Raw genomic sequence first — 26,100 nt, forward strand, 5'->3', positions numbered from 1 at the left:
GACATGAATTTCATTTTGATTATGTTCAGACTCCAAGAATGCTGTCTGTGCTCCAGAGGGACTGCTTAGCTTTTGTTAACTTGCCACAAACCTCAGCAAGGTACTTCTCACAGAGTGTCACACGGAAGTCTAATATTTTTATTTTATTGTTAATTTTTTGAGACAATGTCTAACTGTACAACTCTACCTGGACTAAAGATGAATGCAACCACACGCAGGTTATTTTTATTTTATTTTTTTAAGTTTTTTGAGGCATGGTTTCTCCTTGTAGCTCTAGCTGTCCTGGAACTCACTCTGTAGACCGGGCTGTCCGCGAACTCACAGAGATCCTCCTGCCTCTGCCTCCTGAGCGCTGGGATTAAAGGTGTGGACCGCCTCCCTGCTCATGCCCAGTTTTTTAAAGACTTTGAGACAGGATTTTATCTATTGTGCAATCTAGGCTACCTTTAAACCTGTAATCCTCGTGCCTCAGACCCCAGAGGAGCTGAGGGTGATATATCTGCCCCACCATGACCAACTTCTATTGAGTTCATTAATTTCTTAGCAAAGAAAAACATTTTAATCTTCTGACCACACTAGGAAGTGGAACAAATGAGAAAGGCCCAGTGAGTCAAGATGTTTAGAAGGGAAATAAAGAAAAATGAAAAGGTCTGGTGCACCTTCCTGATGTAGGTGGGTCTTCTATCTATCTGTTGCTTTCATTGGTTAATTAATAAAGAAAACTGCTTGGCCTGATAGGTCAGAACATAGGTAGGTAGGGAAGACAGAACAGAATTCTGGGAGGAAGAAGGCAGTGAGACAGACACCATGCTTTTTCAACCCGAGACGGATGTAGGTTAGAATCTTTCCCGGTAAGCCACCACCTCATGGTGCTACACAGATTATTAGAAATGGGTTTATCAAGATGTGAGAATTAGCCAATAAGAGGCTAGAACTAATGGGCCAGGCAATGTTTAAAAGAATACAATTTGTGTGTTGTTATTTTGGGTGTAAAGCTAACCATGTAGGAGTCAGGCGGGATGAAAAGCAGGCCTGCTCGCCTCATCACTACACCTTCCTCCAAGTCCATCTTCAGGGTCCTAACGAGAGGTTTGAGTTGAGAGGACGAGAGGTGTGTGTAACTGAGCGGCTGGACATGGTTAGGTACTGCCCATCGCTGACCCATTAGAGTCTGGCTGGGCTTGACTCTGACCCACAAGGTGGTTTCATCCATGATCAAGAACTGTGAAATCTCAAACCAAGAGACAAGTTTCTTCACTAACTGCCACCAGTGTGTGTGCAAAGGATGCGTTTCATTTGAGGACTTGGGCAGTGGTGGCACATGCCTTTAATCCCAGCACCTGGGAGGTAGAGGCAGGCAGATATCAGTGAGTTTGAAGCCAGCCTGGTCTACAGGGCGAGTTCCAGGACAGGCTCCAAAGCTTCAGGGAGAAACCCTGTCTCTAAAACAAACAAAAAAGCAAAGACAACTGCAAGCTGATGAGATGGCTCAATGGGTCAATGTACTTACCACTTCCAAAACTCTGAGTTCATGTCCCAGGATCTGCACAGTGGAAGGGAAGAAGCTTCCTGTAAGTTCTTCTCAGACAGCCACAGCAAATGCCCATGTAGCTCATAAAGAAATAGAATATAATTTAAAAGGAAAGAAAGTGGCTGGAGAGATTGCTCAGTGGTTGAGAGCACTGTTGCTCTTGCAGAGGACCTGGGTTTGGTTTCCAGCACCCACATAGTGGCTCATAGCCATCCATAGCTCCAGTACCAGGGGATCTGATTCCTTCTTCTGACCTCCGCGGACACCAGGTATACACCTGATACACATAAGTGCATGCAGGCAAACACTCATACACATAAAATAAAATAGTTAGAAAGCAAAATAGCCAGACATTATAGCACACATCTTTAATCTCAGCATTAGGGAGGCAGGGGCAAATGGATTCTGTGAGTTAAGCCCAGCCTAATCTACAGAGTGAGTTCCAGGACAGCCAGAGCTAAGTAGAGTCCCTGTGTCGAAAAAGAAGAAGAAGAAGAAGAAGAAGAAGAAGAAGAAGAAGAAGAAGAAGAAGAAGAAAGAAAGAAAGAAAAGAAGTGAGGTGCCATTTGAGCAAGGGGTTTGAGCGACTTGGTGTGGATATCAAGTGAAGCAGCTTTCCAGGGCAGAGAAATAACAGACAGCATTGTCCACCTGTCATTCCAGTCCTCAGGAATCTAATGTTGGTGAGTCACAAGACAGAGGCTAGCCTTGGCTACACAGTGAGCTCCAGGCCAGCCTTGCTTACATACTGAGGCTGTGTCAAAAGAGGGTAGGACGTGGGATTGGGAGGAGGTGGGGGCTTGGGAGATGGCTCTTGCCTTTTGACCTGAGTTCAAGTCCCCCACATGGGAGAAGGAGAGTATTGAACTGACTTCTGCAGGCTTCCTCTTCCCTCCACACGTGCGCCTTCACATGCTTTCCCTCACACACATACCCACACAATAAAGATAGAAAACGTGCCTGGTGGCGGTGGTGCACACCTTTAATCCCAGACTTGGGAGGCAGAAGCTAATGGATCTCTGAGTTCGAGGTCAGCTGGGTCTACAGAGCGAGTATCAGGATAGCCAGGGCTACAGAGAAACTCTGTCTTGAAAAACCAAAATAAATAAATAATAAACCGTGATTAAAAGAAGGCACTGGGGGAGATAGCGCAGTTGGTAAAGTGCTTTCTTATTATGTATGTATTTATTGTTGTTGGTTGGTTGGTTTTTGGATTTTTCTTTTTGAAACAATATTCTCATACAGTTTAGCCTAGCCTTGAACTCACTAAGTGGCCAAGGATGATTTTTCTGTCTCTGCCTCCAGAGAGTGTCTGTGCGCCTAAATGCAGGTATGCTCAGGGGCCAGAGGTGTGGGATCCCCTGGAGCTAGCGGTGACTGGCGATTGTAAGTTGCCTGATGTGGGGTGCTTGGGAGTCCTCTCCGAGATCAGAAAGTGGTCTTAACCACTGAGTGGTTTCCCCCCCGCCCCTTAATAAATGTTAGAGTCTGGCTAGAGTAGGTTCTCAAACAAATGGGAGAGGCTGTTTTTAGATTTCTTGCGTTAAGTCTGGACACGAATTTTATAAATCCCTGCTTGTCTGGTACAACTAAACCACTGTAACTGAAGGATCCGAAAAGCCTCCTGTTTCTCTGTTATTCTCCCCTAAACTCTGTTCACTACTTCGACAACCAGGACAGAATCTGGAAGAGCTAACGTCAAGGAGCTGGATCGATTCTTTCGGCTCTCTTCCACGTTCTGTTCCCAGTAGTCGGCGATCCTCGGCGATGCCTTTGGCACCGCCTATCCCCGGGGCCCGCCCTCTCGCCTCCGTGCGCACGCGCCAATCTTCCGATTGGCGGAGTGACGAGCAGGCTCAGCCAATAGCATTGCGAGGAAGGTGCGTCTCTAACTCACGCCCCCTCGTTGAATATTCATGAGGCGGGCAAGTGGACGCCGGGGCAAGCCGCCATGAAGTGAGAAGGGGGGGTTCGGGAGAGCGGTCCTCTCTGCGGTGGGCGATGGGGCGGCCGGTGGGCGTCGCTGGGGCCGGGGCCGGGTCGCGGCGCGGAGAGGCTGCGGAGACCGGCCCTGGTGGCTTCGGGGTCCGTGGCGGGGAGACGCCGCGGGGGCGGGCGGGCGGCACGGAGGCCGGGGTGGCCCGACCGGGCAATGACGCTTCGCCGCCGCCAGGCTCAACGTGGACGGACTGCTGGTCTACTTCCCGTACGACTACATCTACCCGGAGCAGTTCTCCTACATGCTGGAGCTGAAGCGCACGCTGGACGCCAAGGTGGGTGGTGGAGCCCCGGGTGCTCTCCTTTGCACTCCCGTGGTTCTGGCTAACGTCCTGGTCGGGGGCCGGGCACTTTGGCCCAGGCCTGCAGTCCCAGCACGCTGTGAAGCCCAGACAGGAGCATCGCTGCGAGTTTTGAAATCAGCCTGGGCTGCATAGTGAGACTCTGTGCCAAGAAGAAAAATAAATAATAGGGCTGGGACTGTAGCTCAGCTGGTAGGGTTTTGTCTGTCTAGTAGCATCACAGATAAAGCTCAGGGTTTTATCCCGGCACCACATAAATGGAATGTGGCGGTGTACGTATGTCCCAGCAGCAGGGAGGCTGAGGAATCAGGACTGACCCGAGTTTGAAGGCCAGCCTGGCTTTCATAGTGGGTTCCAGGCTAGCCAGGGCTACATATAGAGAGACTCTGTTTCCAAAAATAGCTAGATAATTTGGGGAGGGAGGGTTGTAGCTCAGTTGGTAGAATGTTTGCCTTAGCATACTCGAATCTCAACACTGAGTTAACCCGGCATAAGATGATGTATGCCTGTAACCCTTGCCCTGGGGAAGCTGAGGCAGGAGAATCAGTGGGAATTTGCAGCCAGTCTGGGGGAGTTCCAGGCTAGCCAGGGCTATATAATAAGACCTTTTTATTTATTCAATTATTTTTGGTTTTCAAGATAGGGCTTCTCTGTAGCTTTGGAGTCTGTTCTGGAACTAGCTCTTGTAGACCAGGTTGGCCTCGAACTCACAGAGATCCGCCTGCCTCTGCCTCCAGAGTGCTGGGATTAAAGGCGTGCACCATTACCACCCGGATGTAATAAGACCTTTAAAAATATAAATAGTAGGGATCGGTGTGATGACTTAGTGGGTAAGTGTTTGCTGTGTGAGTGTGGAATTGGATCCCAGGGACCAGGTAAAAGTGGAGGGAGAAAACCGTCTCCACAAAGTTAGTTGTCCTATGACCTTGACCTAGTTACCCACAAACATACATCATGCACACACACACACAGCTAATTATTGTAATAACAGATTTGATGGTAGAATCAAGGCTGAGTAGTCCCGGCCTTAGGGACACAGGGACTTCTTTTTTTGTCAGCTTGGTTTGGAAACCAGGATCCATGGGCTTCTAGCTGTGCACCCTCTTGCTACAGTTTCGACCCCTGCCAATGATGGCTGTGCTTCTCTAGGGAGGGGCACTAGAGATGCAGTTTGGTTGGTCCGTGCACCAGGCTCTGGTTTCATTTCCAGCACAGTATAAAACTAAGCCTGTAATCCCAGCACTCAGAACATGAAGGCAATGGGATCAAAATTCATTCTCTATGTGTGTAGGGGACCAGGCTTGGTGGGGCATGCCTTTAATTATAGCACTGGAGCAGAGACAGTAGGAGCCCTGTGCCTACAGCCTGGGTCACATAGGTTTATTTATTGTGAATCAGTGCTCTGCCTGGAAGAGCAGCCAGTGCTCTTAACTGCTGCCCCTTGTTTCTTTGGTGTGTGTTTGCTGGGAATTGAAGCAACATGCTAGGCAAAGTACCCTTGGCTCAAGCTACATCCTAGCCTTCTCTTTCCTTTTTGTATGAGACAGGACATCACTAAATTGCCCAGGTTAGCTCTGTAGCCCAGGCTGATACTGATCTTAGCAGGCCCTCTGATTTAGTTCCTGGGTAGCTTGGGTGACAGGCTTTCACGGAGGCTGTTTGGTGTGTTTACAATCATGGTAGTGGAGGGAAGGGGCTCAGTATGTGGAGATCAGAGAACAACCTTGTGGACTCAGTTGTCTCTTCCCACTTTTGTGTGGGTTCTGGGGATCAGATGCAGGCTGTCCGGCTTGGTGACAAACACCTTTACATACTGAGCTATCTCCACAACCCTGAACACAAGCATCTCTCTCTCTTTCTTTCTTTCTTTCTTTCTTTCTTTCTTTTGTTTCATTTATTAAATGTATAGTGTCCTGGGCACCAGATTTCATTACAGATGGTTGTAAGCCACCATGTGGTTGCTGGGAGTTGAACTCAGGACCTCCTGAAGAGCAGTTAGTGCTCTTAACCTCTGAGCCATCTCTCCAGCCCACAAACTTTTTTTTTTTTATTTTGTATACAATATTCTGTCTGTGTGTATGACTGCAGGCCAGAAGAGGGCACCAGACCCCGTTACAGATGGTTGTGAGCCACCATGTGGTTGCTGGGAATTGAACTCAGGACCTTTGGAAGAGCAGGCAATGCTCTTAACCTCTGAGCCATCTCTCCAGCTCCCCACAAACTTTTTTTTAAAATTTATTTATTATGTACACAGTGTTCAGCCTTCATGTATGCCTGCAGGCCAGAAGAGGGCACCATATCTCATTACAGATGGTTGTCAGCCATCATGTGGTTGCTGGGAATTGAACTCAGGACCTCCTGTACTGAGGAGGTCAGGAGTGCTCTTAACCTCTGAGCCATCTCTCCAGCTCCCCACAAACTTTCTTTAAATTTTTTTTTTAATTATACTTATGTATTGAGAGTGTGTGTATCCATGCTGTGGTATGCATGGGGAGGTCAGAGGACAACTTCTGAGAGGCAGTTGGTCCTTTCCTTCCGTGTAGGTCCTGAACTCAGGATCAGGCTTGACCTCAGGTGTCTTTACCTGCTAAGCCATCTCTCTGACCCACAATGCCTCTGTCTCCCTAGTGCTGGGATTATAAAGACGTGTGCCACTACCACCCAGCAGTCCTCACGATCTTGCTCCAAGTAAGAGCTATGGAGCCGCCTAGAAGCAAGGGTGCTGTGATCCAGAGAGGTGAAGGTTCTTACCTTCTGTTGCTCAGCAAGAACAGTGAAATAGGGCTCAGCCTGTAATCCCAGTACTCAGGAGTGGAGGCAGGAGGATTGCCAAGAGTTTGAAACCAGCCGGAGGTGCATAGCAAGTACTAGACTAGCCAAGACTACATAGCAATTCTTGGGGTGAAAATTAAGAATGAAAAGTAAACTCCAGCAAAAGGAGAAGCAGAGCTAAAGCCCGCTTTTCCTGGGATTCTGATGGCAGTTCCACCGTTGTGTATGTTGTGATCCCAGGTAGTAGCGTGTCAGGGAGGTCCCCAGAGTTTATGTCCCTGGGGTTCTCATGGCCTGTGTCCTGTTTCTTTTGCACCCAACTTTCAGGGTCATGGAGTCCTGGAGATGCCCTCAGGCACCGGGAAGACAGTATCCCTGCTGGCGCTGATAGTGGCTTACCAGAGAGTAAGTGACCGTCCTGAGTGTCTGGACTGGGGAGTTGGGAAAGGGCTGCATGGGGCTAAGCTGATTGTCACCCACAGGCTTTTCCACTGGAGGTGACCAAACTTATCTACTGCTCACGGACTGTGCCAGAGATTGAGAAGGTGAGCAGTGTGAACGAACCCCATGCTCTGTCCCTCCCAGTTGCTGCCCTCACTGGCCTGCTGGGCAGGGGCTTATGCTTGTCCTGAGGTCCCCACCCAATGTTCCCATCGTCCAAGCAGGTCATAGAAGAGCTTCGCAAGCTGCTCAGTTTCTATGAGCAGCAGGAGGGGGAGAAGCTGCCGTTCTTAGGACTGGCTCTGAGCTCGAGAAAGAACCTGTGCATTCATCCCGAGGTGAGACCCGGGCCTCGCCCTCAGCCCTGGGCTCCCCAGTCCAAGCCCCAGAGAAACCCTTTGCCAGTGTGAGGTAGCCACCAGTGGAACGTCCCTTTCAGTTGTTGGGGCCTTGCTCGTTTGAGCTCAGCAACTGCTTGAGTGTCACATCCAGACTTTCACATTGGACCTATGGGACAGGTCAGAGTCTATGGGAGCTTACTCGAAGTATTGGGATTTTTATAAACATGAAGCATAAGTTAATTACAGATGGTTGTGAGCCAGTGTGTGGTTGGTGAGAATTGAACTCAGGTCCTCTGGAAGAGCATCCAGTGCTCTTAACCTCTGAGCCATCTCTCCAGCCCTGTCCAGCTTGATTTCTAGAGAAACTTAGGATTTTATTTTTTAGGCATACACACACACACACACACACACACACACACACACACACGTATATATTGTGTGTGTGTGGGCGTGTATGCTGGGAAGTGGGGTATGTGTGCAGTGTACATGTACGGAGCTCAGAGGACAACTGTGCGAGTCTGTTCTCTTCACTGTGGATCCCAAGGGTTGAAATCAGGTTGTCAGGCCCATGGAGCCATCCAGCTGGCCCTCTGGTTGTTTGGTTGTACTGTGCTATGGATTGCTCCTAGGGCTTTGTGTGTGCTCTGCAAGCCCTCTGCCTACCATTGAGCTATACCCCCAGCTCCCTTTCACGTTTTATTGTGAGGTCGGCCCTTGGTTTGTACCCAGGCTCCCTGAGTGTGCAGTCCTCCTGCTTCAGCTGTCTTAGTAACTGGGATTGCCTTGCCCTGCTTTGGGGCAGTTTTGAGTCTTAGCAGTGGTCCCACTCTGACGTTTCTGCAGGAAGTGCTTTTAACTAATAGTGGATCGGGTCCAGTTGCCCAGAAAGCCCAGCTGACGTGCCACTCCAGGTGTCCGAGTTTGGAGGACCAGGTTGGCATAACTGGCACGACTTTCTCCTAACTTGTCTCCTGAACCCTCAGGTGACACCACTGCGCTTTGGGAAGGACGTGGATGGCAAGTGTCACAGCCTCACAGCCTCGTACGTGCGTGCGCAATATCAGCAGGATGCCAGCCTGCCTCACTGCCGCTTCTATGAGGTACAGGGAAGAGCCCGGGCCAAGGAGGGTAGAGGCTTGCTGAATAGCAGCTGGCCCTGACCTTGCCATCCTCTGGCCTTGCTCCAGGAATTTGACACCCATGGACGTCAGGTGCCCCTTTCTGCGGGCATCTACAACCTGGATGACCTGAAGGCTCTAGGGCAGCGGCAGGGCTGGTGCCCCTACTTCCTGGCTCGATACTCGGTGAAGAGTTGTTTTGTTCTGTTCTGAGGCAGGATCTCATTTGTAGCCCAGGCTGGCCTCAAACTTGGAATAATCTCCCTCGGGTTCTCAGATGTGGACATAGACATGGGCACTGTGCCCGCCTGTCTGTCAGCCCATCTGTCTGCTTGCATCTGTTGTCCTGGTGCCTGGGCCATCTGTCTCCAACCTACTTCCCCTGTTTATGCCTTGTCTGTGTGTTCCTGTCTATCAGTCTATCCATCTGCTGTCTCGGGTCGCTTCTATGAACCTGAGAAGGAGTGGTATGAGGGGAGGGGCCAGCAGGGCCCAGGGCAACCTTTCCCTCCATGTGCCCAGATCCTGCATGCCAACGTGGTGGTTTACAGCTACCACTACCTCCTGGACCCCAAGATTGCGGACCTGGTGTCCAAAGAGCTGGCTCGCAAGGCCGTAGTGGTCTTCGATGAAGCCCACAACATTGGTGAGGAGAGTGCCAGGGTGTGCAGACAGTGGCAGCCCCTCTGCCCCGCCCCCAAGCCTGGCTGAGCCCAACTCTCTCTGCTTTCCTCCCTAGACAATGTCTGCATTGATTCCATGAGTGTCAATCTCACCCGCAGAACTCTGGACCGCTGCCAGAGCAACCTAGACACCCTGCAGAAAACCGTGCTCAGGTGCCCACTCTGCTCCTGCTCCGTATGCTGTGTCTGCCTTAGTGACCCTAGACACCTGCCCCATTCCATCTCCTGTCCATGTCCCCATCAGGATCAAGGAGACAGATGAGCAGCGGCTGCGGGACGAGTACCGGCGCCTGGTGGAGGGGCTGCGGGAGGCCAGTGTAGCACGGGAGACAGATGCCCACTTAGCCAACCCTGTGCTGCCCGACGAGGTGCTGCAGGGTGAGCCATGACCCACCCACCCCCGCCCTCATGCCCCCTGTACCAGCTGACTCAGTGTCCCTGCAGAGGCAGTGCCAGGCTCCATCCGCACTGCCGAGCACTTCCTGGGCTTCCTGCGGCGGCTGCTGGAGTACGTCAAATGGCGGCTGCGCGTACAGCATGTGGTGCAGGAGAGTCCACCCGCCTTCCTGAGCGGCCTGGCCCAGCGCGTGTGCATCCAGCGCAAGCCCCTCAGGTGCAGCCCGCAGGTGGACCACATGTCTAGACCATGTGTCAGTGACAGGGGGTCAGGTCAGAGCTGGGTGTGGAGGGGGTGTGTGGAGCCGAGGTCAGTTATTCTTGGTGGGGAACACTGTAGGACTACCTGGTGCTTCTGCAGCTGTGTGTCCGTGTATCCCTATGTCCCTGTGTGAAGGGGGGTGGGTGGAGGAGTAACAGTCTCTGTGAGCCTGGGAAAGTGTGTGCGGCTGTTTGTCTTTGAGCGTGGGGGTCCATGATACTGGCTGAGGAGTGTGGCAGGGCAGAAGCAGAGTGACTGTTGGCCATGGGTCTTGCTTGACAATAATTTGCATACAGGTGGTAAACCTGCGCATGTGATAGTGTTGTATGCTATCCTGTCCTGGAGTGGTAGCTCTGGGTTCTTGCACAGTGTGGGGACAGGCTGGCCACAAACAATGCTCAGGTGCTCAGGGAAACATGTGGCTTCCCTCTCCCGACCCCATCGCTTTTCAGGTTCTGTGCTGAGCGCCTGCGGTCCCTGCTGCACACCTTGGAGATTGCTGACCTGGCCGACTTCTCCCCGCTCACACTCCTTGCTAACTTCGCCACTCTTGTCAGCACTTATGCCAAGGGTAAGCTCCCTTCTTGCCTCTGCTGGGCTCTGACAGGACGACGTGGAGACCCAGCCACCTCGGGTGGGGTATTAGAGGTTCTGGGAATTTGAGCTATTTTGAGAGCCCTGGGGTGCCATGCAATCTTCCCGAGCAAGCGAGCCCTGTGCTCAGATCCATATGTCCAGAGGCTCCTTCTGACTGCAGAGTGGAGAAAGCCAGTGGGCAGTGATGTGACACGGGCCAGAGGGTGCTGTGGGGTCAGCTCCCCTTCAGCTGGGTGAGGTGCCCTCGTGTGTGATGAGGGCACTGGGAGCCACGGCAGGCTCTGGGCAAGGGATGTACTTGGTGAGGTTGTTGTTTACAAGGTTCCTCTAGTAGAGAGGGGGAGCTATGGGAAGAAGAGGCCAGGGTGTAGAAGCATGGTGCTAGGCATGAAGACCTTGAGGGAAAGGGATGTAAGCTCATACACAGAGGCAGAGGGGGACATTCCTGGGTTTTTTTTTCCCCCTAAGTTTTTTTGTTGTTGTTTTGTTTTTTGTTTTTTTGGGATTAAAGGTGTGCGGCACCACCACCCACCCAGCATTCTGGGGGCTTTTGCTTGGTGTCCCATGTGCCGCCCTGCCCCCAGCTTTACACTGAGTTTTTAAGCTTATCCCTGGGGATTACTGCCATAGCCAGGAAACCAGGTCAGCTGGCATCCTGCAGCAGGGCCAACCTCCGAAGGATACCCCGCCATCAGCACCACCTCAGGGCTATTGGCAGCTGTCTGCTTTCTTCTTTCAGCCCTCACTGAGCCCCTTCTCTTGGCCTTCGCTGTTCTCCCTGCCTCCACCTACCGATATTCCGCATTCTCGCTTGAAGCCTCCTTCCCTGTGTCCCCCAGCATCTCCCCGAGTCCTTTAGCTCTCAGAAAATCACCACCACCCCACCCCTTGCTGGGCCTGCCCCATCCTCTGTCACAGCTGAGTCTCTGGCTAGCTGTCTCCCCAGTGGAAGGGGAGCCCTTGTGGGTGAGACCGAGGCTGTGTTGGTCCCTGCTGTGTCCTCAGCACAACACGACACAGGACCTGATCATTTATTGCCAAGTGAAACAATCTGTGAATGTGATCATTTGTTCAGTCAACAAAGGGCCTGGCCCTGTGGAAACTGTAGGGCCTACCAGAACCACCGCTCCTCCATCCACCCCCCCACAGCCTGGGGGCTAGGAGCAAAGATCAGTCCAGAAAGAGATGCTAGGAAGTGTGGCAGTGCTGTGAGGAGCAATAGCACTGACCCCCCAGGGTGCCTCTGGAGCAAGGATTCAAACTACCAAGTGGGCCCTGGGGGATGGAGCTGACATGGCAGCTGGGAACAAGGGTGCACCTCAGAGTCCACAGACACATTTCTGTTTATGGGAGGAGGGACTTGAGGTTCCACAGTGTCTTCCTGGCTGCTTTGTGGGGAGCAGGGATGGGCGAGGTAGGGGTGCACAGCTACCTAGGAAAGGGTGGTCCTGACTTCCCTGCAGGAATTGCAGGGAATCCCTGGCTCGCCTGCTTCCACACCTGAGCATTGGCACAGCCCAGTCATGGTCTGGCCGTGCAGAGGAGTGGGCAGGCTGCGGCTGTCATGCACTCTGGTGCTTGGTTCTGCACTTGGATGGTGAGCATCCAGGGTGACCACAGCAAGGCTCATGAGCCTCCTTCCCTACCAGGCTTTACCATTATCATCGAGCCCTTTGACGACAGGACCCCTACCATCGCCAACCCCATCCTGCACTTCAGGTGAGATGCTAGCCTGTGTGGATGGGACAAGCCTTGGCCCCGCCTTCTGCCCTGTGTGACTGCTGTGTTGTCCCACAGTTGTATGGACGCCTCCTTGGCCATCAAGCCTGTATTTGAACGCTTCCAGTCTGTCATCATCACCTCTGGGGTAAGGACTCTGTGCTGTTGCTCCATGGGGTCCTGGTCCCTGCCCCATCCTGCTGAGGACTCCTTACTGTCTGTTGTAGACACTGTCCCCACTGGACATCTACCCCAAGATCCTGGACTTCCACCCTGTCACAATGGCAACCTTCACCATGACGCTGGCCCGAGTCTGCCTCTGCCCGATGGTGAGTGGGTGAGACAGGTGGGGGACAGCTGCTCAGCTGGGGCTCAGTGGCGCCTGGGAGGCTTCTTCCCAACAACCCGGGCCATAGTGCTTAGGCACCCATGCGAAGGATACACTGGGCAATGCAGGCCTGGTGCTTGGTCATCATCTTGGTCAGGGTGAGTTTGCCGTGTGTCATCGGCTGTGACTTGGGTAATGTGCCTCTCTGAAGCCTGGGGCAGAGCTATGTCCTCTCACCTCCTGACCTCTGCCTTGGAGTTTAGAGCCCAGCAAGGTGCTAGGCATGTTCGCCCCAGAGTCCGTGCGGCCCACGCAGCCAACTGTGACTGGGGTGCTGCCTGGCACAGAATCAGACACTTTAACCCTTATATAATGTGTGTAGCCCGATTGCATGCTTGCAGAGCACCAACTGTGTGGAGGGCCACGCCAGAAGGACAAACCTGTCTGCATGCCTTCTCTCTCGGCAGCAGGGTTAGGCGGCTGTTTTTAAAGCTGTGGGCTTTTAGGAACATTCCCTCTGGCCACCATCAGTCATGGTGGACTGGGGAGGGTTGCCAATGGGTGTATGCTGTGGTGACCTGTGTCCTGGAACTACCTAAGGCTGGAGTGTAGCCTTGCTTAGAAACACAGAGGTCCCGTCCCTAGGGCTTGTTGCTGTGTGGCTGTAGGCCAGTAGCTCATGGCTGAGCTCCAGGCATTTGGCCAGGCAGAAGCAACCATAGGCTTAGGGTCATCTAATCCACTGTCTGCATAAGCCTTTCCTGAGCCTGGGCATTGTTTCATACAGTGCTTGCCTAGCACACAGCAGGCCTTGGGGTCCACGCCCAGAAGTACATACAGGTGTGGTGAGGCCGGCCTGTGATCTTGGGAAGTGGGCAGAAGGACCAGGAGTTCAGGATCACCTTGGTTACACAGAACTTAGAGGTTAGGGCACAGCCTTCATGGGCTTGGGAGGATGGGTAGCCTCAGTGAGGCTCCTAGTCTAAAGGCCATCCTGGGCTACATGAGACACCAAAAAGGGGGCATTTGGCTGTCATGTGTGTCACATCATCTTCACTCTGACCCTCCAGATCATTGGCCGTGGTAATGACCAGGTGGCTATCAGCTCCAAATTTGAGACCAGGGAAGATATTGGTGAGTCACCTGTGGGCTTGGTTGGGGTAGGACTCAGGTGGGACCCCAGCCTCTGTGGCTAACACAGACCTTCTTCCTACCCTCAGCAGGCCACTGTGGGTTGGGCTTCCCTGGGTTCCTGCACCACCAGGCACATAGCCTCAACACATAGCACAGGGCCCTTGGGACATTAGGCCCTGAAGAAACACAGCCACTTCTACAGGTTTCTTGTGCTGTGACTTGTCATATGGCCTTGATGAACCTTGGGGGTGGCAGACAGCCCTCTAATAGGCTTCGGAGGAGGAGTCGGGGATAGAGTTGCGTAGCCTCAGTGGGCACCAGGAGAGGATTCACTCCATCCCTCTTTCCCTAGCTGTAATCCGCAACTATGGCAACCTGCTGCTGGAAATGTCTGCTGTGGTCCCTGATGGCATTGTGGCCTTCTTTACCAGCTACCAATACATGGAAAGCACTGTGGCCTCCTGGTATGAGCAGGTAGGTGCACCTAACCACAGCTGCCCAAACCCTCAGCTTTGCTCTTGCTGTGGGGCTTCAGTCCTCATGTTTCCACTGGTGACACGTGGCACAGGATAGGACAGTGGTACTACCAGCACCCCACCCATTCCCACCAGAAGCCTACAGGGTCTTCAGTGCTTCCCTCCACCAGAGGGGCCACCCACCCCACCTCTGGGGCACGTATGCTGCAGACTAAGCAGGCCTAGAGCCCGTGGGGGGAGGGGCAGGGTCTCTGGGGAGTTCGGTTGTCCAGGAGCTCTCCTAAGTGTGTGGATGAGGCCATGGGAATTCTGGTCCCCCAGGGGTACAGGGCCTATTGGCCTTCTGTCTTGTGGCTGCATTGAGCCCCGCTCTCAGGCCTAGGTTTGAACAGGCACTGTAGACTGTGGGTGTAGCTTGAGTTCAGCAGGGGAGCAAGTGTGTGGGCCGCTGTCACAGTCGATCCCTAATACTGAAGAAAACAAATAGAGACTTGATGGCCTGGGGTCTTGAGGCTGCAGGTTCTTAACTGTGCTCGGAGGCACTTTACATTCATCTTCTGAACTCGGTGAGGTAGGGTGGGGGTGTGTTTTTCAGAAAGAGCTCTCTCACTGAGCTGCATGGGTAACTTGACTGATGCTCTGGACCCCCTGTCCTGTCCTGGGCAGTCTGACTTCTGCCTTAGTCCCTTAGCATTGCAGTGGCAGATCTGAACTTTCAGGATACAGGATTACCCTGGTTGGTCCTGCCTGGATCACGGGCAGGCCGTCCACTTCTTGGTTGGTGATCGGCTGCCCACTTTGGGCTGCCAAAGAGGTTGGACAGCTGGGGCCCCAGAGAGGGATCTCCATGGGAAGCCACAACAATCGGCTGAAACAGGATGCGTGGCCCTGTGGCCTGACCTCCCTGTCACCCCAGGGCATCCTTGAGAACATCCAGAGGAACAAGCTGCTCTTCATTGAGACCCAGGACGGGGCGGAGACCAGTGTGGCCCTGGAGAAGTACCAGGAGGTGGGTGCCTGGGACAGGCAGGGGATGCCAGCTGCCAACAGGTATATGGGAAGGGGCTGAGGTGACTGCCTCCACTTCCCTAGGCGTGCGAGAACGGCCGTGGGGCCATTCTGCTCTCAGTGGCTCGGGGCAAAGTGTCAGAAGGGATTGACTTTGGTGAGTGGACCTGCCCAGCTACCATGGCTGCTCCCTTGGGGAACTGAGCATGCAGAGGGGTCCTGTCCTGTCCCCTTTCCACACTGCGGGGGTGGCCCTCAGCACACCCAGCACCAGCCAGGATGCACTGTGACCCTGCTGTCCTCCCCAGTGCATCACTATGGGCGGGCTGTCATCATGTTTGGAGTCCCCTATGTCTACACCCAGAGCCGAATTCTCAAGGTGAGTTGGGGAACAGTGGAGTCAGGAGGGGGGCATCATACATGGGAAAAGCTAGCTCCCTACCTTAGACTCCTCCCTCATCCCCTAGGCCCGACTAGAGTACCTGCGGGACCAGTTCCAGATCCGTGAGAATGACTTTCTCACCTTTGATGCCATGCGCCATGCAGCCCAGTGTGTGGGTCGTGCCATCAGGGGCAAGACAGACTACGGTCTCATGGTCTTTGCTGACAAGGTGGAGCTCAGGGCACTTCTGGGCACCCCAGCCTAGCCAATCCTACTTCATCACAGGGACAGGGTGGTGGGCAGCCTGGATTCCAACCTGGGTTTGCTGTCCCCTCCCTCCTCACAGCGGTTTGCTCGGGCCGACAAGCGTGGCAAGCTGCCTCGATGGATCCAGGAGCACCTGACTGACTCCAACCTCAATCTGACGGTGGACGAGGGTGTGCAGGTCGCCAAGTACTTCCTGCGGCAGATGGCACAGCCCTTCCACAGGGTGAGCCCTTGGCCCCGTGTCTCTTCTCCCTCCCAGGTGCACGTGTGTTTCCTAGTCAACTCAGGGTCACCATAGCCAGGAAGGAAGGGAGAGTGGACAGCCTGGGGTCACTGATGGAGCCCTAATGTCCTCTTCCTAGTGTGGCCATGCACTCCAGTCACCGGACAACCAGGATCATGTTGATATGTACAGTTTGACACCTGTCCTTTACCTCTGTCCCTCCAGGAAGATCAGCTGGGCCTGTCACTGCTCAGTCTGGAGCAGCTGCAGTCAGAGGAGACACTACAGCGGATCGAACAGATCGCGCAGCAGCTCTGAGCACAGGACTGTGGCTGACACCTGTGGCTCCGCAGGAGGTGCTGGAGGTCCCAGGACCCTCAGGCGAATATCCAGACCCGTGTACAGCCTTTAATTACAGGGAGGATAGCAGGGTCCCGATCCACAGGTGCCACCAAGGCAGGGCACCAGATAACCACCGGCCCGCCCTTCCCTGATTCCTGAGCAGCTGTGGCCACTGCAGCCAGTCCACTTAGCACGGGCTCAAGTCCTGGGTGCTGGCGCTGAGGGTCCGAGAGGCCTCACTCAAGTGCCGGGTTGAGAGCTGGAGGCAGGCACAGGAGTGGTCAGAGCTCCTTTCCATTGACACTGGGGCCACGTCATACTCCTACCCACTCACTCTCCCTATCCTGAGTCCCCAGGAGGGAGCCCCACCTTTTCTGTCTTGTTGAGCCTGCCCGCAGCACCCTGCTCCATCACTGGCCCCTCACCTGCGTCCTGGCAGCCCTTGGACCATCCACGTTCAGCATGTTGAGTGACATGGCTCTCTTCATCCTTCAGAGGACGAGAGGACAAGAGTGAGTCAGGAAGGACTGCAGGGCCTTGGCTCTCACAGAGTCACAGACAGGCACCCCGGAAGGCTGACAGGCCTGCTGACCTCACCCAGCACTCACCCTGCAGCCCCTGCCAAGCCCTCCCCTCGGAGGCGGGAAACCAGCTTCTCACTACCCCGCCGGATGGACTCTCGGAGCTTGGAGAAGGAGCTGCTTCTGCGCAGGACCTGGGGAGGACACAGTGACATGTGGGGACGTGGTGGGCCCACTCAGACCCGGCCCACAAGGACCCAGAGTGGAGCCTGCGTACCTGCTGCTGTGCATCACCTGCTGTGCCTGCTTGGGGGGCGCCTGTGGAACAGAGGGACATGGTAGTGGGGTAACAAGCGCCACACAGGAGGGTAGGCAGGAGCAGTGGGGTGAGCTCACCAAGTGGGGCGGGCAGGGCCTCCTGGCTGAGGATCTCCTTGTACAGCTCCTCTGCCTGCTGGTACTTGTTCTGTTTCAGGTAGGCTGAGGCCTGCGGGGAGGGCAGGGGCAGGGCGTGGGCATCTTGCTTAGGCCTGGGAACTTCTCAGACCTGCCCGCCTTCCCCAGCATCCTGCCTCAGCTGACTACAGAGCAGACACCACACCAGAACCCTCCCTGCTCCACCCTGTGCCTTGGTCCTCCTACCTCAGTGTGTGAAGTGTTAGGGGCATCTGCTATGACAATAAAGCCTGACACAGGCTCCCGTGAACTGGGTTTCTCCTGTTTTTCTGTACTGAAGGACCTCCAGCAGTATGAGGTCCCCCTACCCACAGTGCCCCCTGGACAGAACCCACTGATGCCTCACCAGGTTGTTCTTGGTCTTGGCCACATTGGGGTCTTGTGGCCCCCCCAGGGCCTCATAGATGCTCAGGGCCCGCGCGTAGTGCCGCTCTACATCCTGGAACTTGCCCTGGTTCTGGCAGAGCAAGGCCAGGTTGTTGAGTTGCTTGGCCACATCAGGGTGGTCGGCACCGAGGACCTGGGATGCACACAAACCTTATCTGTCACGTAGGGTGGCCCATGAGATGCCACAGGTTAACATGGCAGGTGGGAATTAGCCATGTCAGAGGTCATGGGGTGCTGAGTCTAACAAATCAGCTTAGAATATTAGGTGGGTCAGGAGGTCAAAGTTAGGATGGCACTTAAACTCATCAGGGTGACAGATTGGGATTGGGTACTCTGGGCTCAAATGGAAGAAATTGCCACCAAATGCACAGTACACCAAGGGTTATGGCTTGTGGAACCAGTGACAGGGCAAAGGGCTGGGTGCAGCACCTTCTCACGGATCTCCAGGGCACGCTGGCACAGGGGCTCTGCCTCCCGGTAACGTCCGCGTTTCCCATAGAGGACAGCCAGGTTGTTGAGGGTGGCGGCCACCTGCAGGGGGAGAGTTAGCCGAGTCAGAGGGCCTGTGCAGCCCCCCATCCCCAAGCCTTCCCTTCCTGAATTGCGGCTCACTGCAGGGTGTTCAGGCCCTAGCGTCTGCTCCCGGATTTGTAGGGCATCGTGAAGAAGGTCTGTGGCCTCCTTGTACTTGTTCTGGTCCCTGCAGAACAGGAATTGAAGGCTGGGTTAAGTTGGGGTCACCAGCTGGACTGAGCCAGGACTGCCTGGCATCTTTCAGGGGTCTCCTCGTCTTCCCACGTGTCCCAGGCCTTGAGCACGGGTCCCCACACTGCCACTTCTGCCACGCATCGGTCTCACGTCCCTGGCTTGCCCCGGTGCCCAGACTCTGAGTCTCGCCACCTGTCCAGATCTCTGTTCCTTTTGTTACCCTGTGCCTTCCCCATTCTGTTCCAACTCAGATGCCCTGTCAGAGGATCGCCAGTGTACCCCACCACTGCAGATGGGGCCCCTCCAACCAGCCACAACCCTCACCTGTATACCAGTGCCAGGATGTTAAGCATAGTGGCCACATCAGGGTGGCAGTGGCCCGAGCTCCGCTCCAGGTCCTCCAAAGCCTGACGACATAGTGGTACTGCCACCTCGTAGCGGCCCTGGCCAGCATACTGGATCACCAGGTTGTGCAGGGTCCGCAGGCGAGCTGGGATCTCATAACCACCTTGTTGCGCAGCTGCAGCTCCAGCTGCCTCGGGACCTAGGGGAGGTGGTGTGGAATCCCCCACTGCGGCCTCAGCCTGCACCCCACTGCCACCTCTTGCACTAGGGCCTTGTGCAAGACATGGGGATTACAGGACTCTAACTGGCTGGTGGGATGTTAGGTGCCAGAACTGAACCTACCTAACTTCCCAGCTTCCAGCCTCCCTACCAACCAGAGCCATCTGCTTCATCTTCCAGACCCTGCCCTCCCCTCCCCATGCCCTGCTCAGAGGCCTTGGCATCCCTTAGGTCAAGGCTCCTGCCCCAGGCTTAGCCTGTAGTCCTGGGTGACTACTCTCTGATATTGTGCCCAGGGCTCCCACACACCCACCTTTCCTTTCCTCCTCTTCACTGGGGAACAGAGAAGCCAGGCTGTCTCTGCGAGGGGGGGACTCAGGCCTCTGTGGGGAAGAGGAAAGAGTAGTTCCCAGAACAGCAAGTGTCAGTGCCCTGAAGCTACTTCAGGCCTGCCTGTGTAGCTCTGTTGTCTAGGGCAGGGGCTCACTGTAGACCAGGCTGACCTTGAACTCATAACCTGAGTTAAGAGATGCACCTGCCTCTGCCTCCAGAGTGCTGGGATTAAAGGCCTGCCACCATGCCAGGCTTCAGTAGAGTCTCACTATGTAGCCCAGGCTGACCTCAAACTCATAACCTCCTCCCTCCAGCCTCAGCCACACTAGCTCTGAGTTTGACAGAGGTGTGGGCCAGGAGTCTTAGAGATTACAGTTGAGCTGGGGAAGACACAGGATCTTACAGGAGCATTGAGGGGACTTTGGAAGCTCAAAAGGGTGTGCGGATTTGGGGATCCCACATATACGTGAAAGGTTATGGGGTACTAAGAAAGGCCTGAGGGTCTCCAGGGGTTCTGGGAAGGGCTGTGTATCCCCCTCACCCACCCCTGGTACCTGGCTCTCCTCGGGTGGGTCATACTGCCGCAGCTGACCCAGGAACTGGAGGTGGCTCTTCTCCTCTTCCAGCTGGGCCACAGCCTCCTCACTGGCCCGCAGTCGCCTCTGTGTCTCCTCCAGCTCCTCTCGAAGCCAGGTGTTCTCTTGGGCTAGCCTCCGTGCCTGTGCCCGCAGCCTCTGCTTCTCAGCCTCTAGCACACCCACATGTGCAGACAGGGCCAGCAGCACCTGCGAAGCATTGGGACCATGAGGAGTGGGTGCTGGGTGCACCCCTGTACAGCCCCAGCCCCAGGCACGGCTCTACATTCTACACACGTCCCCCAGATTCTGAAGACAGTCCAGTGTGGCTCGGAAAACAGGAGTGTTCCAGCACCTCCTGATTTCAATCAAAGTATGCATAGGGTTAATTCCTGTTCCGTCTATTTAACCCAGCACCTGTCTAAAAGTCATCTGTAAATAACAGGGGCATAGTTCAGTGGTAGAGCCCCTGCCTAGAGTCCCCCAGTGAGGGACTAGGGGCGTGGCTCAATGATAGAGCCCCTGCCTACCATGAGTGAATCTCAGGGTTCCATTCATAATGGAAACCCCAAACTCCCTCCAGGACCAAGTTCTACAGGAGAACCACATATGGCACACACTAAAATCTCATTCCTAATGCTTGTCAGGGAAGCAATCTGACGTGCAGCCTGGCCCCTCCAGACCTCCTACTACCTATACTTACTTTACATTATGATCCCTCATCTCTGGGCCTCCCCCACCAGGCCTGACCCTACACACACACACACACACACACACACACACACACACACACACACACACAGAGAGAGAGAGAGAGAGAGAGAGAGAGAGAGAGAGAGAGAGAGAGAGAGACTTCTCATCCCTGGTCCTTCTCCCTCTCAAGCCCCTCGTGGTCCCACATACCTGAGCCTCGCCCAGCCCCAGCTCGATGGCCTCCAGCGAGTGGTTCACGACCTGTTGCTTCTCCTCCAGCAGTTCCCCTCCAGCCACAGGCCCCGGTCCAGCCAGAGCCTCCGCCAAGTGCCCAGCTAGACTGTAGTGCTCTGCCCGCAGGGCCTCCAGCCCCTGTACTACCTGTCGTGTCTGCCGCACCAGTTCCTCGGGGTTCAGGCGCTCTGGGCCCAGCCCTGTGCTTCCGGGGGCTGCCACCTGCACAGACATGGCTGCTCCTGGGGGCGGTGAGGTTGAGGGAGTCACGGTCTGAGCCACACAGACTCACAGCTTCTCTTCGTTCCCGCCATCCCCCTGCCCACCCATCCTGACTAGCTCCCTGCCCGAGCCCTTTCCATCCCAGGCAGTCTTCGTTGGGGAACATTCTCCTCTACCTTTGCAAACCTAGGGCTCTACCCTGAGGACAACTCTAAACTGGGCCTAATTAGCTGAGAATACTAACAGCTGGTTCCCAGTGCCCCTCCACCCCGCCTCCCTCCGCTCACCTGGCCCGGCCCCCCACCCAGGTCCCCAGACACCCTAGCTCAGAGCTCCCAGCCTGCTAAGCGCCCTGGGACCGGAGGCGCCACCTCTGCCAGGCTGGGGGGCGGGGCATGTGGAGGCGGCAGGCTCCTGGTGAGCTCATTCTTAGGGTGTTTTTGTCAGGAACCAGTCAGGCCACTGGGGGGGGGGCAGAGGGGAGGGATGAGGGATGGAGCCCTGAAAGCAGGGAGCCTGGAGGTGCGATGGGGTGGGGTGTCTAAGAGGGACCTCAAAGTTGGCTCCTGAGCTTGGCAAGACCTTGGGGGACCAGGACCAGGGTCCCAACCCCAGCAGCCAAGCTCCACAGCCCAGGGGTGGATGAGACACACCTGTGCCATGCCTCACTGATGGCAGTGGCCACCTCGGCTGGTTAAGGGGTGAGGGTCCGCCAAGTGGGGTTTTGTGTGTGTGTATACTGGAAACCAAGTCAGGGGCAGACACGGTGAATCTCACAGACATACACTACTCAAACACACCTCAGCAAACACAAAACTCTTTCTCATCCTTATTTATTTATTTCCTTTTTTTTTTTTTTTTTTTTAGACAGGGTCTCACTATGTATCCCAGACTAGGCTAGAACTCAGAAACCCACCCTTCCCTGTCTCCAGAGGCCAGGATTAGAGGGATGTGCCACCACACCTAGCTTTTTTTTTTTTTTTAATTTTTTAAGGTTGGGTCTTATGTGCCCAGACTGGTCTTGACCTTGCTATATAATTGAAGATGACCTTAAACAACATGAACCACCGCACTCCACGTACGGGGTCCTGGGGATGAACCGGTCCAGGTCATGCTATGCACACCCAGGGAGGGCAAGCTAGGCAAGCATTCTAATCAACCGAGTCCCATCCCAGGACCTTCTGCTAAAGACACAATGGCAGACAGACTCCCATCTCAGACACAGCTCAATGCACGCTCCCTTTTCACACACCCCACGCCCCCACGCCCTCTCTAAACAAACACGCCAACATGTATTACCTCATTAGAAAGACAACATAGAAAAGAAACAACGGGAGAGAAATACAATATACATTCCCATCATAGAAAACACACCAAACTTTCTCCTTTTCGGAACACAGCTCAGAGTCAGGCATGGCAGCATACACCTGTAAGTCTGGCACTAGAGGCTGATAATCCATGAACTCTGTTTTAAAAAAAGAAAAACTAGGAACTGGAGACATGGCTCAGTGGTTAAGAGCACCGGCTACTAATCCAGACGTCCTGAGTTCAATTCCTAGCACCCACATGGTGGCTCACAACCACCTCTAGTGGGCTCTGATGTCCGCTTCTGTCATAAATGCAAACATGAAGCCAGAACATTCATATACATGAAATAAATAAAATCTTAAGAAAAAATAAAAACTAGAGAGATGGCTGGGTGGTTGCGAGCCCCTGTTGCTATTGCAGAGGTCCTGCACCCATAAGGCATACAGTGGCTCCCAATCTGGACAGGGGATCTCACCCTCTCCTGGCCTCCATAGGCATTGCATACATTTGAACATATGGTACACATGCATGCATGCAGAAAAATACTCATGTAATAAGATAAAAATAAATCTTAAAAGAAAAGGTGGATGCTGGGGACACAGCCAGCCAAGCATAGCCAAGGCCCTGGCTTCCATCCCTTGTACCAAAAGGGAAAAAAAGTTGAGGGACGGGCATGTGTTGCAGACCTGAGGTCTGGGCTCTCCAGAGGCAGAAGGTCAAGGGTTCAAAGCCATCTCTGGCTAAACCTTCCTGCCTCCACCTCCCGAGTGCTGGTTACAGGCAGACAGCACCAATCTAGGGCTCTGTTTTTATACAGGGTGGCTCAAGATGTCCTCAAAATTACTATGTACTCCGGCTGGCCTCATGCTGGAAGCAATCCTGCCTTCACCACAACGGCTCAAGTTCTGGCTGTCCTGGAAATCGCTCTGTAGATCAGCTGGCCTCAAACTCACAGAGATCCTCCTGCCTCTGCCTCCCGAGTGCGCCACCACTGCCCGGCCCAATGCATATAATTTAAAAAGAGGTAATCTGGGCTGGAGAGATGGCTCAGTGGTTAAGAGCACCGGCTGCTCTTCCAGAGGTTCTGAGTTCAATTCCCAGCAACCACATGGTGGCTCACAACCATCTGTAATGAGATCTGGCACCCTCTGGCGTGTGGACCTACATGGAGGTAGAATGTTGTATACATAATAAATAAATAAATCTTTAAAAAAATAAAAAAAAAAATAAAAAGAGTAATCTGCTCTGACGTCCACCCTGACGCCAGTTTCCTCTGGTGATTCCGGCGCTGCCGAAAACAGCCTTTTCCATGTCTCAGCCTCGCAAGCAGCTCATGCTGCAGAATTCGCCCAGAAAGAGACCAAACTTTAAACATAAAGTACAGTTTCTACTCGGTGGGTGTCATTTTCAAAGCGTTTAATGTCAAAATCCTAATTCTTTTTTTTTTTTTGATTTTTCGAGACAGGGTTTCTCCGTAGCTTTTGGTTCCTGTCCTGGAACTAGCTCTTGTAGACCAGGCTGCAAAATCCTAATTCTAAAAGTTCAAGGCCAGCCTGGTCTACAGAGCTACTTCCAGGACAGCCAACGCTACACAAAGAAACCCTGTCTCAAAAAACCAAAACAAACAAAAATATCACAGGTGTGTGGAACCCATGTAGGTGCATCCTCAAAAGCCACAGAAGTGGTCAGTCTCTGTGGCCCCCAGCATGGCCAGTGTCACCCTTCCCATCCCCATGGCACAATCTCAAACCGGCTGAGTCTGAAGTCCCAGAGGCAGCCTCCCCCACACCACAGCCAGATACCCACACAACAACCACAGGGACAGCCGCAGCTTAGCCACCGCCATCTGCCACTCGGGCTGTCCCCAGGACTGCCAGGAGCACCACACACAGCCTTAACACAAGTGCAGAGCCAGCCCAGTGATAACCACGGCCAGCTTTCCATGGCCATTACCCTACAGAGGAGCATCTTGGCCACACTGCACACACGCGTGCATGCACACACACTCCACAGCCACAAGTGAGCTTCTGGCTGCACTCCCGCTGGTCCATAAAGCAGGCAGCAGCATGCACACACATGCACACACCACCTATGCAAAACCCCAGCTTGCAGGCACAGTCACACGCATGCCCCCACTCCTCTGTATCAGGGACACACAACCAGAGTGACAACAGTCAGTCTGTGACAGTCACATATCACTGATACAATTCCACACACTCCATCCCCTTCCCCCATGCAACACCTAGATCCAACACCATAAGAAATTCACTCCCTGCCACACGCATAAGTCAGCCACAAGCAGAGAGCTGACCACGGACCCAGCATCACCGCCACACACGCTAAGGAGTGTGTACAGCCCACACCTAACACACATGGGACAGACACACAATCAGGGTCACCCACATTCACTCCGTCTGTCCCCATCATCAGATGGCTTAGTAGCTTGTACCCACAATTTGACTCTCTTCCTTATTAAAAAATTACAGATAATTTGGGCAGTGGTGGCATGCAGCACTTGGGTTAAAGAGTTCCAGGACAGCAGGGTTATGCAGACAAACCCTGTATCAAAAAACACCACCAACAAAAATATTTATGTGTATATGTATAGTCAGGGTCTCTCTATGCAGCCCCACTGGCTGGGATTGACTGTGTAGCCCAGGTTGGCCTTGAGCCCAGAGATCCACCAGTCTCTGCTTTTGAGTCTTATGATTACAGTCAAAAGACAACTTCTGGGATTCGGCTGCCTGGTCTTTCATACTTTTTTCCTTTGTATGCTTTTTGAGTGTACAGATGTGCATGGAATGTCAGAGGGCAACTTGCAACTTGAGGGAGTCAGTTCTTTCCTCCCACCTTGTGATCCTGGGGATCAGACTCAAGAAGTCAAGCACCTTTAACCGCTGAGCCATCTCGCTGACTCTCTTTCCTTTTCTTTTTCCTCTCTCTCTCTCTCTGACACTGGTACCCACAATCTGTCCTTCTGTCTCTCGCTCTTCAGAAAGGGCCTCACTACGTAGCCCAGACTAGCCTCCAACTCCGCTCCTTCTGCCTCAGTTTCTCCAGTGCGCCACGTCTGCCTGACACACTCTTGCACACGCCGCAGAGGGTCCCTTACCATGCATGGCTTGCACTCGCAGGCTGCAGCCAGAGACCCTCTGACAACCCGGCGACCCTCCGAGAGCCCAGCCAGCTCATCCCCGCGGCTGCGGGGACCCCGAACCCGACTCCGCGTCACAAGGCCCCGCCCCGCCCCCAGCTGTTTTCCTAGCCGGTCGGGGCGGGGCCCTCAGGGACCCCGAAGCTCATCCCCGACGCCAGGCCTGCAGCCCCCTCTCCATCCCCGCGGCCCCCTCAGGGACCCCGCAGCGGCTGCCGCCGACCTCTCGCACCCACCTGGCGGCTGCAAATCCGAACCCCCTCGCTGCACGGCTGGTCCCGCAGCGCCGCCGCAGCCGGTCCGGCGACTCTTCAGGAGGGCGGGCCAGGAAGAGGCCACGCCCACACAGGTGCGCCGGTCACGCCCGCCGCCGCCGCACACTCAGAAACAGCACTTTTCAAAACTTTATTTTGGGACTGCGAGCGGGCTCAGGCTGTATAGGTGCTTGCCACCAAGCCTGAGGACCTGAGTTCGATCCCTGGGACCCTCAGGGTGGAAGGCGACCCAGAAGTTGTCTTTTGACTTCCACCTGTGTACAATCGTACATGCACGCATACGAAATAAATACACACAAATGTAATTTATTTATATATTTGAAGAGTTGGAGAGATGGCTCAGCAGGCGA

The 26,100-nt window shown here is 54.1% G+C and overlaps 2 protein-coding genes across 2 annotated transcripts; one reads left to right on the top strand and one right to left on the bottom strand.

Moving 5' to 3' along the window:
* The first annotated feature begins 3,457 nt into the window (after window positions 1-3,457).
* Window positions 3,458-17,545, top strand: Ercc2 (ERCC excision repair 2, TFIIH core complex helicase subunit). The gene is made up of 23 exons (XM_041653598.1): window positions 3,458-3,487; window positions 3,705-3,804; window positions 6,931-7,008; window positions 7,086-7,148; window positions 7,269-7,382; window positions 8,369-8,485; window positions 8,573-8,689; window positions 9,026-9,149; window positions 9,243-9,339; window positions 9,431-9,564; window positions 9,631-9,799; window positions 10,297-10,415; window positions 12,091-12,160; window positions 12,239-12,308; window positions 12,388-12,489; window positions 13,559-13,622; window positions 13,975-14,096; window positions 15,015-15,107; window positions 15,191-15,263; window positions 15,415-15,485; window positions 15,574-15,717; window positions 15,835-15,978; window positions 16,204-17,545. The coding sequence occupies exons 1-23, from the start codon at window positions 3,483-3,485 to the stop codon at window positions 16,294-16,296; spliced, it is 2,283 nt and encodes a 760-aa protein (XP_041509532.1). The 5' UTR covers window positions 3,458-3,482; the 3' UTR covers window positions 16,297-17,545.
* Klc3 (kinesin light chain 3) lies at window positions 16,417-25,767 on the bottom strand. The gene is given in 13 exon segments (XM_041653599.1): window positions 16,417-16,579; window positions 16,722-16,809; window positions 16,929-17,035; window positions 17,119-17,159; window positions 17,238-17,328; window positions 17,644-17,817; window positions 18,114-18,215; window positions 18,297-18,384; window positions 18,717-18,936; window positions 19,270-19,339; window positions 19,844-20,074; window positions 20,768-21,033; window positions 25,712-25,767. Coding segments are annotated over 12 exon segments (1,542 nt in total). The 5' UTR covers window positions 21,026-21,033; window positions 25,712-25,767; the 3' UTR covers window positions 16,417-16,507.
* Between the last annotated feature and the right edge of the window lie 333 nt (window positions 25,768-26,100).

Source organism: Microtus oregoni, unplaced genomic scaffold (assembly GCF_018167655.1).
Source record: "Microtus oregoni isolate MIOR12 unplaced genomic scaffold, Mior012 000006F_ref0000085, whole genome shotgun sequence".
Taxonomy (NCBI): domain Eukaryota; kingdom Metazoa; phylum Chordata; class Mammalia; order Rodentia; family Cricetidae; genus Microtus; species Microtus oregoni.

Bases quoted from the DNA above. Each gene is read 5' to 3' on its own strand.
- Ercc2 (XM_041653598.1), top strand. The intron at 3,805-6,930 runs GTGGGTGGTGGA...CCCAACTTTCAG, and splicing joins AGCGCACGCTGGACGCCAAG to GGTCATGGAGTCCTGGAGAT. The intron at 9,565-9,630 runs GTGAGCCATGAC...GTGTCCCTGCAG, and splicing joins GCCCGACGAGGTGCTGCAGG to AGGCAGTGCCAGGCTCCATC.